Source organism: Sceloporus occidentalis, unplaced genomic scaffold, assembly GCF_023333645.1.
Source record: "Sceloporus occidentalis isolate IW3139 unplaced genomic scaffold, rSceOcc1.0.p SCAF_4, whole genome shotgun sequence".
Taxonomy (NCBI): domain Eukaryota; kingdom Metazoa; phylum Chordata; class Lepidosauria; order Squamata; family Phrynosomatidae; genus Sceloporus; species Sceloporus occidentalis.
The window spans coordinates 39,471,304-39,483,612 of NW_028316984.1; the positions used below are offsets into that span (position 1 = coordinate 39,471,304).

A 12,309-nucleotide genomic window follows, 5' to 3' on the forward strand; every position below is an offset into this window, starting at 1 on the left:
AATATCATATTGTTTTTAACTATCTCTTTGGGCCCTTGATATCCAGGATTTGGTTTCAGGATCCACCACCAATGGATATCAAAATCCATGGACGCCCAAGTCCCATTATATACAATAGCATAGTAAAATGATGTCCCCTACATAAAATGACAAATTCAAGGTTTGCTTTTTGGAAACTTTTGTTTGTGAATATTTTCAAGCCATGGATGATCAAATCTGCAGATAAAGACTCCATGGATAGAGAGGGTTGACTATAGTTGATTACAATTAAGTCCTACCTTTAAAATACTTCCAAAGAAGAATAAAACTCATCTTTTAGGAGTATGTCCCTTCAGACTGGTAGAAACACAAGTCAACAGGTCTGCAGTTCTGAATGGGACAGACATGCCCCTTTCGAAAAGGTTCCTCACATGCATGATTGGAATTATTCTGGACATCTCTGTGAGCTTCTCAAAACCCTCCCAGATCCCCAGGAAAGATCAGTATGAGACCTACACAATTAATTTATCCCCAAATTCCTAAGATCAAGAACATACATAGATGCCTAAACTTCATGAGCTCATTTGTCTTGTGGCCTCTAGATCTCAGATGCCTCCCCCAGTGTCTGAGTTCTTCATTGAAACTCCTGTTCCCCTCCTTGAGACCCATGTACAACTCAAATAAAGTGGGCAGATCCACAACACATTACATAGAATCATAGAATTGTGGAGGTGGAAGAGACCACAAGGGCCATCCAGTCCAACCCCCTGCCATGCTGGGGTGGTGCAGAAAACAGTGAGGAGACAAGCTCCACGTGCTCTGAGATTTTTTCAGTAGTTTTAAAATGGACAATGCATTTTGGCCTCAGTAGGAAAAGCTTTCTTCAGGGGCTAGAAACAAACACAAATACAACATCTATTAAAAGTACTAAAAAGACCGGACAACACTCAATTAACTATAAGCCATAAAAACATAGAGGTATGTCCATGGACTGAAAATATTCCGAAAAATTATAAATTCCAAATAGCAAAATTGATTTTCCATTTTATATAAGGGACACCATTCTACTATGCCATTGCATTAAATGACACTTGAGCATCCATGGATTTTGTTACCAAACCATGGATTTTGGAACCAAACCAAACTCCAGTGGATAACAAGGGCTCACTGTATCTTACAGAACTAAAAATCCCAGAATTAAATCGCATTGACCTCTTCAAGTGGTTTCAAACTGGATTATTTTAAACTTCCAAGTCACCCCCCCCCCCCCGGTGATGCAATCTCTCGAGGTGATTATTCAGTCCATTCATGCTATTGTGTTTCAGTCATATGCATATATACATTCTTTGTTAACATTTAAATTAAATGTGAAGTTGAAGGTGTTCACGCCTAACATCCATAGCTTTTTGTGGTTTTTTGGGGCTATGTGGCCATGTTCTGGAAGAGTTTATTCCTCACGTTTCACCAGCTGACGTGCTGGCGAAACATCAGGAATTAACTCTTCCAGAGCATGGGGCCTGAAAAACCCACAAAAAACTATTTAAATTACAGTTTGTAGGTCCAGTTTGACCCTACTTTAAGTGCCATGGTGCAATACTATGGAATCCTGCGAACTGTAGTTTGTTGAAGCACCAGAGCTCTCTGACAGAGAAGGCGAAATGTTTCACAAAATATGACCAATCATTCCCATTACCTTTTAAACAGGATCGCAAATCAGTTTGAACCGTGGTTCCCACTTAATCCAAATCGCTGAAGCGATTCTGAGAGGGGGCCCATGTTCCAGACCCATTTAACCCGCTTCTTTTTCGATAAATTGATTGTGTGCAAGTATATGAACCACAAGCGGATTGGAATCAATTCAAATTTCTCCTTTGGCTGTCTGGAACTGAATCATTTTGAATCAATTCATTCGTGAACGGGAACCACAAGTGGGTTATTTTGATGCCAGAAAATGTGATAGAGGCAAGTGTAGTGTAAACCACGATCCGATGCTGAATTGATCCATTGATTTGGATTGCACACTGATTTATCTGTAAGTGGGAATGAGGCTCCAGAATTCCATAGCCGTGGCAGCTAAAGTAGCGTCAACCTGGATTTTTTCTGCAGTGCAGATGCAGCCCGTGGTTCTCTGGGGGAAGCAGCCAGGGAGACAGGTGGTGGAGATGGTGAAAGAGATTGCTTGGCCTTTAAGAATTACTGACCCCCACCTCTCCTGCTACTCTCTTGGGGATTAAGAAGCTGTGAACCCCCCCCCCCAACCTTTTTTCCAGCACCACCTCCTCCCCTCCTGGCCAAGAGCAGCTGGCTTCTTCTCCTGTGCCTGCTGCTTGCCTAGTGCGCCTGGCTGTGAAACCACGACAAGAATTCCACTGGCAACAGTGAACACACAAAGCAAACAACAATAGTGGAGGGGGGGGGGAGGCAGAAAGGAATGTTTCAGGCACTTTTCTCCTCCAGTGAAAGGAGACAGGCAGGCAGGGAGATTGGGAGAGCCCCCCTTCCTCCCTCCCTCCCTCCATCTCTGGATCTTGTGATGGAGAGATCTTATCCCTTCTTTGTGATTCAGAGGTGCCAGGAAGCTCATTGAATATTCTGATCTGCCCCCAGTGTTTCTGGTGGCTTGACCCTGGTGCTGTGTCGTACCACTACCCCAAGCAGGCCCTGAACCTGCATAAATCACAACCCTCCCAGAAACCAGCAATACACTTGTGGAGGTTTTTTTCCCTTGCCCATCTTCTTTCTGCCCTAATGGCAGCATGAGGGAGATTAGAGGCTTTTGAGTGATCAGGGACAGGAAGAAAGGGAAAAAAAGAAAGAAAGAGGAGAGAGTAACTTTTCATCAGCTTTCAGACAGAGAGAGTGTTGTGTGATTTTGTTTCAATTACAAAAAAGTCCTAAGGCCTCTTAAAGACTTGCTCATTTATTTCAACACATTTATTTTTGTCAAGTTCCTAAAAGATGAATGAAGTAATCTTTAAGGTGCTTTGTTTTTGTTGCTGTTGTGTGCCTCCATGTTGTTTCTGACTAATGGCGGACCTATCATGGGGTTTTCTTGGCAAGTTTCTTCAAAGGGGACTTGCCATTGTCATCCTTGGAGGCTGAGAGAGTGTGACTTGCTCAAGGTCACCCATGGGGTTTCATGGCTGAGCTGGGAACTGAACCCAGGTCTCCCAGTGTCCTATTCCAACATTCAAACCACTACACCATGCTAGCTCTCTTTAATGTGTCACAGGACTCCTTTTTAAGTGTATGTAATTCTGGTTTAAGCATTGGATTGCAACTCTAGAGACCAGAATTCAAATCCTTGCTTAGCCATGGAAATCTATTGAGTGACTTTGGGTAAGTCATCCTCTCTCAGCCTCAGAGGAAAGAAAAGGTCAAGAAAATCTTGCCAAACCCTCTGATAGGGTCGACATAAGTTAGAAATTACTTGACGGCACACAACAACAAAATCTGCTACGGATCTTGACATAAAGAAGGAAGTTAAATAATATGATATATTCCTGAAATTACAACTCTTGCTATGGAAGGCTAGGATGTATTTGGACACGCAGATCCTATTATACCTAGGATGCTCTTGGGTACTTTATTTTGTTTTATTCTCCAGTTACATATTTTATTTTTTATTTTTTTATAAGCTCTTGGCAATCACATTGCTTAGGAAGCAGCATCTCCAAAGGACCCAATAACTTTACCCATGTTTGGAATAGTTTTATGTAGGTTTGATTTACTCTGTCATCAAGAAGACCATATAAAGTTCCAGAACTGTGTCACAGTCTCTTATTATTATGTGATCCACCATTTTCCTGACTGTGAAACTGGAGGGCCGGTGTGGTGAAAGTACAGTAAAGATATAACTGAAGGATAAAACAAAGTATCCAAGAGCATCCTAGGTATAATACATGTCCAAATTTCTTCAGTATAAAATACAGAATTAGAAAGGAAACAACAACAACAAGAAAATAATAAATCAATCACAAACTCCATTGCACAGATACAGAATTTCAGGGTTTGAAGATAATTTCAAAACTTAATACTGTGCATGGGATTCAGCTGCCAGTCATCAAGTACTGTATATCAGTCACAGAATAATCAAGGTGCATGTATATGTGTGTGCTATGCCTTCTGAATATATAAACTCAGCCAAGCTAAATAAAATAGAAACCACATGTCCTTCCTAGTAGTAGTCACAGGCTGCATCCACACTGCAGAAATAATCCAATTTGACACCGCTTTAACTGCCACAGGTCAATGTGATGGAATTCTGGGATTTGTAAGATACAGTGGGCCCTTGTTATCCACTGGGGTGTGGTTCCACGACCCCCCATGGATAAAAAAATCAGTGGATGCTGAAGTCTCATTCAATACAATGGCATAGTAAAATAGTGTCTCTTATATAAAATGGAAAATCACATTTGCTATTTGGAATTTGTACTTTTTGGGGAATATTTTCAGTCTGTTGATGCTTGAATTCGTGGATAAAAAATCTGTGGATAAAAAATTCGTGGATAAGGAGGGCCGAATGTACTTAATCTTCTCTGTCAGAGTGTTCAAGTGCCACAACAAACTATGAATCCCAGAATTCCATTGCATCGAGTCATGGCAATTAAACTGGTGTCAAACTAGATTATTTCTGCAGTGCAGATGCAGCCATTGACTACACTAATGCAGGAGTAATTTGGGGTAATTTTGACTCTAAATAAACAAATAAATAAAATTCAGAACAGGGAGTTATAAATATGTGTGTGTCATTATATGCCTTAAAGTCAAATTTGACTTATGGTGACCTTATCCTAGGATTTTCTCACTGCTTCCTTCCTTTGAGGCAGAGAGAATGTGACTTGCCAAAGATCTCCCAGTGGGTTTCCATGGCTGAACAATGATTCAAACCTTCATCTCCTGGATTCCTAGTTCAGCCCTCAAACCAACAAACTACCCTGGATTGCACATATTTTTATGTGTGTGTGTATACCGTAATTGTCACAGTTGCCCTCCACTTTGTAATAAGTGTAAAAACATCTTAGAGCCAATGGATGATCTTTATATATAAAAAAGCCCTTCCGGTCCAGATGAAAGACCTGCCTAGCCCAGGATCTTGTTTCCTACTAGATGCCTATGGGAAGCCCACAAGCAAGATATGAGGGCTGCAGGGGCCACCTACATATGTTTCCAGGTTTGTGGCGTTGAGAAGCATTCTGCCTCTGATGCAAGGGGTAATATATAGCCTTCAGAATAACGTGCAGACACTGATAGCCTTATCCACAGTGAATTTGTCTAATCCCCTTTTAAAGCCCTCTAAATTTGTGGCCATCATCATATCCTGAGGATGCAAATTCCATAGTTTAACTAAGTGCTGTGTGAAGAACTGGTCCTTTTTGTCTGACCTGAGTGAGAGAGCGAACTCTTTTCAGTATTCTGACACTCTAGAATCCAGAATGTACAAAAACTACTGTCATTTACTATTTTGAAAAATCCTTACCATAGTTTATAAACTACTTTATCTCACACTCAATTTTTCCCTTTTAAAAATCCCCAAAACAAACTTGTTTTGCTTTAGCTATGCTCTTCCCCAGTTTCAATTTAATCATTCTCAGTTATGCAGTTTATCTTGTTGGGTTAAATGCCAGGGGAGGGGGAGAGAGCAAGAGCACACTCATGGTCCACAATCCCAGCAATGGGGAGGAGCTGCTCTCACAGTGGCACCTGTTTGGGCTCAGGAATGCAGGTAAGAGAGGGAGGGAGGGGTTGTAAAATGGTCTAGGTCAAACCAAGGCAAGGTGGGAATCATAAAATTGTTTTGTAAGTGTGCAAGAAGGTATAAATGATGTAGAGCAATTAACTTGGTTAATGAGAACTAGCATGGTATAGTGGTTTGAGTGTTGGACTGTGACTCTGGAGACCAGGGTTTGAATCCCTGCTTGGCCACAGAAACTCACTGGGTGATTTCACGCAAGTCATACTCTCTCAGCCTCAGGGGAAGGCAAAGGTAAATCCCTTCAGAACAAATCTTGAAGAAAACTCCTTTATAGTTTTGCTTTAGAGTTACCATAAGTTGAAAATTGCTTGAAGGCACGGCACAGCATCAGCACCACCACTACATACAACTCCTTACACAATTAATGTATGCAAGGGTAACATACATTTTGGAAACACAGGATCGTGGGTTGTACCCACAAGTGTGTGTCTGTTGAGACACTAGTATTAATGACATGATGAACTTGTTTTAGACTTTAGAGTATTTAAAACTTTTTATACACATCATAGTGCTAATTCTCTGCCTACCTTGGAATAACCTTGTAATTTAGGCCTGTGCTATCCCTTATTAAGTAGGGTAGTGGGGATGGTTGAGGCTGAGAAATAGTGTCTTGCCTGGTCCCTCATAGGTCCTTTTCCCAACTTGTACCACAATTTTGAAGCCTTTATAAAACTTTCCGAACCAGCCTGTTACACAGTCAATGCAACAGCATCCAGCCTTACGTTTTGTTACAACTTTGCTGCCTATGCTCTCTCCTTTGGCAAAATTTATTTGGTGAACACAGTAGGAAAGAACTTCTAGTGAAATAGATCTCAATTGATGAGAGCCAGCATGGTGTCGTGGTTTAAGTATTGAACTATAACTTTGGAAAGCAGGGTTAAATTCCCCACTCAGCCATGAAACCCCAAGAGGTGATCTCAAGCAAGTCTCACTCTCTCAGCTTTACCATGGCAAACCTTCTCTGAACAAATCTTGCCAAGAAAGCCCCATGATAGGTTTGCCTTAGGGTTGCCTCAAGTAAAGTTGGAATAGAGCTGAAGACATACACAGGGTGACCAAATGTCATAACTGTAAAGAAGGACAGACCACTGCAAAATGTAGGACATTCAAGAAAAATGTAGGCCATTATAAAATGAAAGCCAAAAACACTCATACAAATAGAAACCCATGCTTCTTAGTTATATTCAAAGTGGAGGAACTTTTGAAATTCCTCTGGGACAGGATGAAATGTAGGTTACGGCCTTGAAAGGATGACTTCTGGCCACCCAGTCATACAACAATAACAAAAATTCAGTTTAAAACTACAATGCCATTTGTTGATGGCTTATTTTAGAAAAATCTGATGTGTGAGATGAGTGTGTGTGAGAGAAAGATTTCATATACATTCATGATTGGTGCTCCCCAATTCTTCTGCAAGCAAGCAAGCAAGCAAGCAAGCAGCTGCCCATTTGATGTGACCCAAGTTTTTATGTGCAAGGCAGGCATCCCTTCTGTTGCAAAAGTGCCAAAGTGCCTAAGGAGTGACAGGGGGCTGACATGTAGGATAGGTCCTGGAAAAGGAGGACCTCTGGCAACCCTGAGGCACACAGCAAGAACAAAACCTCAGTTTAAAACTTTTTATGCCATTTGATGGTTTATTGTACTCTTTAGAAAAATCTGATGTGTGAGATGAGTGTATGTGCACATGTGTGCGTGAGAGAAAGAGACAGAGAAAGATTTCATAGTGGCCACATTCATTATTATTATTATTAACCTTTATTTATTAAGCGCTGTAAATTTACACAGCGCTGTACATACAATCTTTTTAACTGGATGGTTCCCTGCCCTCAGGCTTACAATCTTCTGCAGCCAAGGGAGCTAGGAAGCAACAACCCAATGCAAAGTCACTCATGTTTTTATGTGCAAGGCAGGCATCCCTTCTGTCGGTTTATTTTACTTTGTATGTAGGATAGGTCCTGGAAAAGGAGGACTCCTGCTCACCCCGTGGCACCCAAAACAAAATCTGAGTTTGAAACTGATTCTGCCATTTCTTGATGGTTTATTGTACTTTAAATAAAAAAATCTGAGGCGGGCGATGAGTGTGCATGGGCGTGAGTGCGAGAAAGAGGCCAAGAGAAAGAGTTCATATAGTGGCCACATTCATGACTGGTGCTGCCCAATTCTTCTGCAGCCAAGCAAGCACAAGCAAGAGACCCAATGCAAAATGACTGAAGTTTTGATGTGCAAGGGAGGCATCCCTTAAAAGAAAGTGTTGCCAAGTGCTGAAGGAGGGGCAACTCCTGCCCTGGCTAGTGGCTACCAAGGGGTGGGTGCTGCTGCTGCTGCTGCTGGGGGTGCAAATGCCTCATGCTAGTTCCGGGGCCGCTGGGTATAAAGAGCTTGATGCAATGTCTGGAGGCTGGGAGTGGAGAGAAGAAGAGGCGAGGGCTCAGCCAGGAGGAGGAGGAGGAGGCAGCAAAGCCAAAGAGAGAGGCAGCAGAGCAGTGCTGAGGAAGCGGGCTTTCTGAACTGTGGAGCTCCAGAGCCCCTGCCTTGCTTGCTTGCTTGCTTGCTTGCTTGGGAGGCTGGAGCATCCCAGCCCAGATGGGACCTCGCCCAGCCATGGAGGGAGTCCCTTGGCAAGCCCTCCTCTTCCTCGCCGCTTGCATCTTGCAAGCCCAATGCCAAGGTAAGCAATGGCTTCATCTCAGCTTCAAGGGAGGATCTGCTCAGCCCAGGGAGCCCGGGCTAAAAAAGGAGGACAGAAGGGAGGGCATGGCCAAAGAGAAAAGCTCAGAAACCTCCTAGAAATGTAAGCCCATGCTTCTTTTTTGCCATGCTCAGAAGGGAGGACTTTTTTGGAGTTCCTCCCGGACAGAAGGTTGAAATGGAGGACAGGTCTTGGGAAAGGAGGACTTCCCTGGACCACTTTCTGCCTCCAGAGAGGACCAAGAAAGGGCCCTAAAAGTTGCCCACTTCCAGGGCTGCATCCCCACTGGAGAAATAACCCAGTTTGGCACTGCTTTAACTGCCCTACGCTCTGGGCCCCACCAGATATTCCAGCTCCCAGAATTCCATAGCCTTGAGCCAGGGCAGTTAAAGCGGTGCCAAACTGGGTTATTTCTCCAGTGGGGATGCAGCCCAGATTTTGGCTTCTCTGTTCTTTACTCATGTTTTGTGCCACAAATGCATGGTGGTCCAGCAGAAATAAAAGCCAGCATAATCTGGGGGACATTTGCTTTGTGTTCCCAAAGGACCCAAGAGAGGACCACTTCAGAAAGCTGTGTTTGTGCATGCGCAAGGAGAAGGAAACAGACCAGACTTGTTGGGTCTAGTAAACTTCGCCCACCTGCCTTCCATGTGCCTATTCCGCAAAGTAGGCACTCCGCATTCTCACACAGTTCAGTTTGGAGGGTCACCAGAGGCCCTCCTTTTCCAGGGACATGCCCTCCATGGCAGACTTGCCATCCAGGAGGGATTCCAGCAGGTCCTCCATTTTGAGCCTGGCCAAGAAACATGAATCGATAGGACTGTTTTGAGCTTTTTCTTTGGCCAGCTCTTCCATTTTTCTTGCATGTCCTCCCATTTGGGGGTGCACTGAGGACATCTATGGTCACCTGGCCCACATTCCAGAGCCTTCGGTCCTTTGAAAGTAAGTAAGGAAGGAAGGAAGGAAGGAAGGGGACAACCTATTTGTGGGTCTCTGGGGCAGTTAGCCCCACTGCCTACTCTCAGCACCATGCACGCAACACATCCCCGATCCCTCTTTTTGCTCTCCCTTTCCTCACTTCTTACCCTTTTGGTATGAAAAGGGATTTTCTTCTTGCAGCACCTTTGAAACGAACTGAAAGAAAGAAGTTGGGAGCAGGGGCTTTCCTAGACTTGAGCCTACTCCCTCAGAGGCACATTTTGCATAATATCTAGGGACATTTATTGAGAGGGAGATTGGTGACAGTCGATAAAGGGATGGCGAGGCTGAGACTGAAAGCTCACACTCCTGACTGGTTTCTTTCCTCCTTTAGTTAAGTCTGCAAGGTGCTACAAAGTCCCTTGGGTTTTCCAGACTCTAACACAGCTGTGCCTTTGCATGAGACAGACAGACAGACAGACAGATATCCACACACAGGATGACTACTATCCAGAAGTTTTGTGTTGGCGCGTTTGGGACTCTCCTCAGGAAAAGAGACTTTGGCGCGTCTCCACATTTTGCAGCTACTGAGGAGCCCCTGGCATGGCCCCCTAATTAGCCCTCCTTGTTGTTGATGACACCAGCTAATTTTTGGCCACCATTTTGGGCGAGGGAGGGCTCTGGGCTCTGCAACACACAGTGTCCTTTTGGGAAGAGAGGTAGTTTTGTGAAGGAGAGACTAGAGGGGAGCTTCTTTTTACTCACCAAAGTCACATCCCAAATCCACAAAACAGCCATACCTTGATGGGGCTCACCAAAATTCACAAAGCACACAATGCAAGCTTTCGGTGTTACTGTGTGTGTGTGTGTTGTGTGCCTTCGAGTCGTTTCCTACTTGTGGCGGGCCTAAGGCGAACCTATCATGGGGATTTCTCGGAATGTTTCTTCAGAGGAAGTTTGCCACTGCTTTCCCTGAGGCTGAGAGAGTGTGCCCAGGGTCACCCAGAGCCCTTCCCCACCCAGAATTGGACCCTTGCTGTACAATACTGTATGGTTATATATAAATGAACCCACAACACAGGCCAAACAGCAACATTAGCTGTACAGCAAGGGTCCATATATATATATATTCATGCCTCATGCGTGCACACACACGCACACACACACACACACACTATATATATATATATATATGCTTTATGTAAGCTTGTGAAGCTTTGCCAATGCTTGCATATTACCTTTTCTGCATTTGTGTTGGCCCAGTAAAGTTATCATTTGTTTTGTGGGAAAACAGATCAAAGGGTAACCATGTTGGCCATCAAGCAAAGTAGAATAACACCCCAAATCCACAAAACAGTGATACCTTGATGGGGCCAACCCAAATGCATTTGTATTTTATGCATTTTGGTTGGCCACATAAAGGTACCACTGTTTTGCAGGTATGGGATGTTATTCCACTTGCTTTGTGGGGTTTTTGGTAGTATTTTCCCACATGGCTAATGCTGAATATATGTATTCACATGCATCAAAAATGCAAAAAAGTGAGGGAGGGAAATGTGCATATAGGTGTGTGTTGCATGCATTACTGTATGTGTGTGTGTATTTTTTTTAAAAGCAAGAAGCAGATGTTTTGTCTAGAGCACAATAAGCTTCCCTGGCTCAGTTGGGAAGTTGGAAGAGAGAGAACTTTTTCTCTGAGCTTTGCTGTTGCTAAGCAATGGGGAAGGGCATGTGACTGGCAGAGCAAGGGCTGGCCTCCTCCTCCTCCTCCTCTGCCTCCTTCCCCCCTTTACTAATCTAGTGGTTGTGGAGGAAGGATGGAGGAGCTCAGTATCCCCCTGGCTCCCTTATTTCCACCTTGCAATGGCAGCCTCAAGCCTCTTTCTGTGCCTCATCTCACACAAACACCAAATAATCACCCTATAAATGAATGGGCACCCTATTGTAATGGCTGGATTGGAAGAGTAAATTTCCTGGGGTGCATATTAGGGCCTGGAAAATGGGAGGTGGAGGAGACAAGGCTTGTGTGTAGAGATATGTGTGTTGTGTGGGTGCATTCAAATGGTTAATCTGCTTTCTTTGCTCAACTCTTAGCATAAGCTCCTTAGAAGGAATCAAGTAAGTAATTATACTGCAACTGCCCGCTAGCAGCACCCTTTTTCTGAGAAGGGAAGTAGTTAGGCAGATACCTGATGTACACCAGGAACCTTGCAAAAGCTCTCCAACTGAGAAGGTCAACATGGGCAGGAAGCTAATCCCGTTGGAGTTATTATTTTCATTAATGTCTGAAGCAAAGTACAGGCATGTTGTGAGTTTTCAGATCCTTCTTCCCTCAGGGATAGGCATTTTTGGTCTCCAAACTATTCAGAAGGCTTGGGAAAGTCACATTTTGGAGCCAATAAATAATTTGGTAGTTCCCAGGCATTCTGAGCGTTAAATTACCCCCCCCCCCCAAGTTTTCCCAGATGCAGTCTTTTCTAGCAAAACTGCTTAGTGGCACATTCCAGAAGAGCAGTTACTGTAATATGTTTCAGCAAACACAAATATAGAAATATATAGACTTATTGTGGCTTGGGCTTTCATGGCTTGGGCTTACTATGATGTTATCTTCAAAGTGTGTGTGTGTTGTGTGCCTTCATTTCTAACCTAAGATGATCTTAGAGGTCTTTTTTGCCAGGATTTGTTCAGAAGAAGTTTGCCAAAGGCGGACAAAGTGTGACTTGCACAAGGTCACCCAATGGGTTTTCATAGCCGAGTGAAGATTTGAACCCAATACCACGTAACACTTTATAGCTGCAAACTGGAACATGTGTGTCCAAGCAACATCAGAATGTAGTCAAGAAGGCAAAAATCATCATTGAGGCAGTATTCACAGGGTAGGAGAGATGCAGCAGTTTGCTTTATGCCTAATCCTACAGGGAAGGGCAAGGTTCAATCCCCTACTTTCCTCTTCTGCTGCCCAGTTAAT

At 43.7% G+C, this 12,309-nt stretch overlaps 1 protein-coding gene across 1 annotated transcript in view; it reads left to right on the forward strand.

The window, feature by feature from the left end:
* The first annotated feature begins 8,317 nt into the window (after nucleotides 1–8,317).
* Nucleotides 8,318–12,309, forward strand: part of LRP2 (LDL receptor related protein 2) — a 203,180-nt gene continuing 199,188 nt past the window's right edge. The window contains exon 1 of the mRNA XM_089523031.1: nucleotides 8,318–8,402. Coding sequence (XP_089379157.1) covers nucleotides 8,318–8,402 — 85 coding nt within the window. The remainder of the gene's footprint in view (nucleotides 8,403–12,309) is intronic.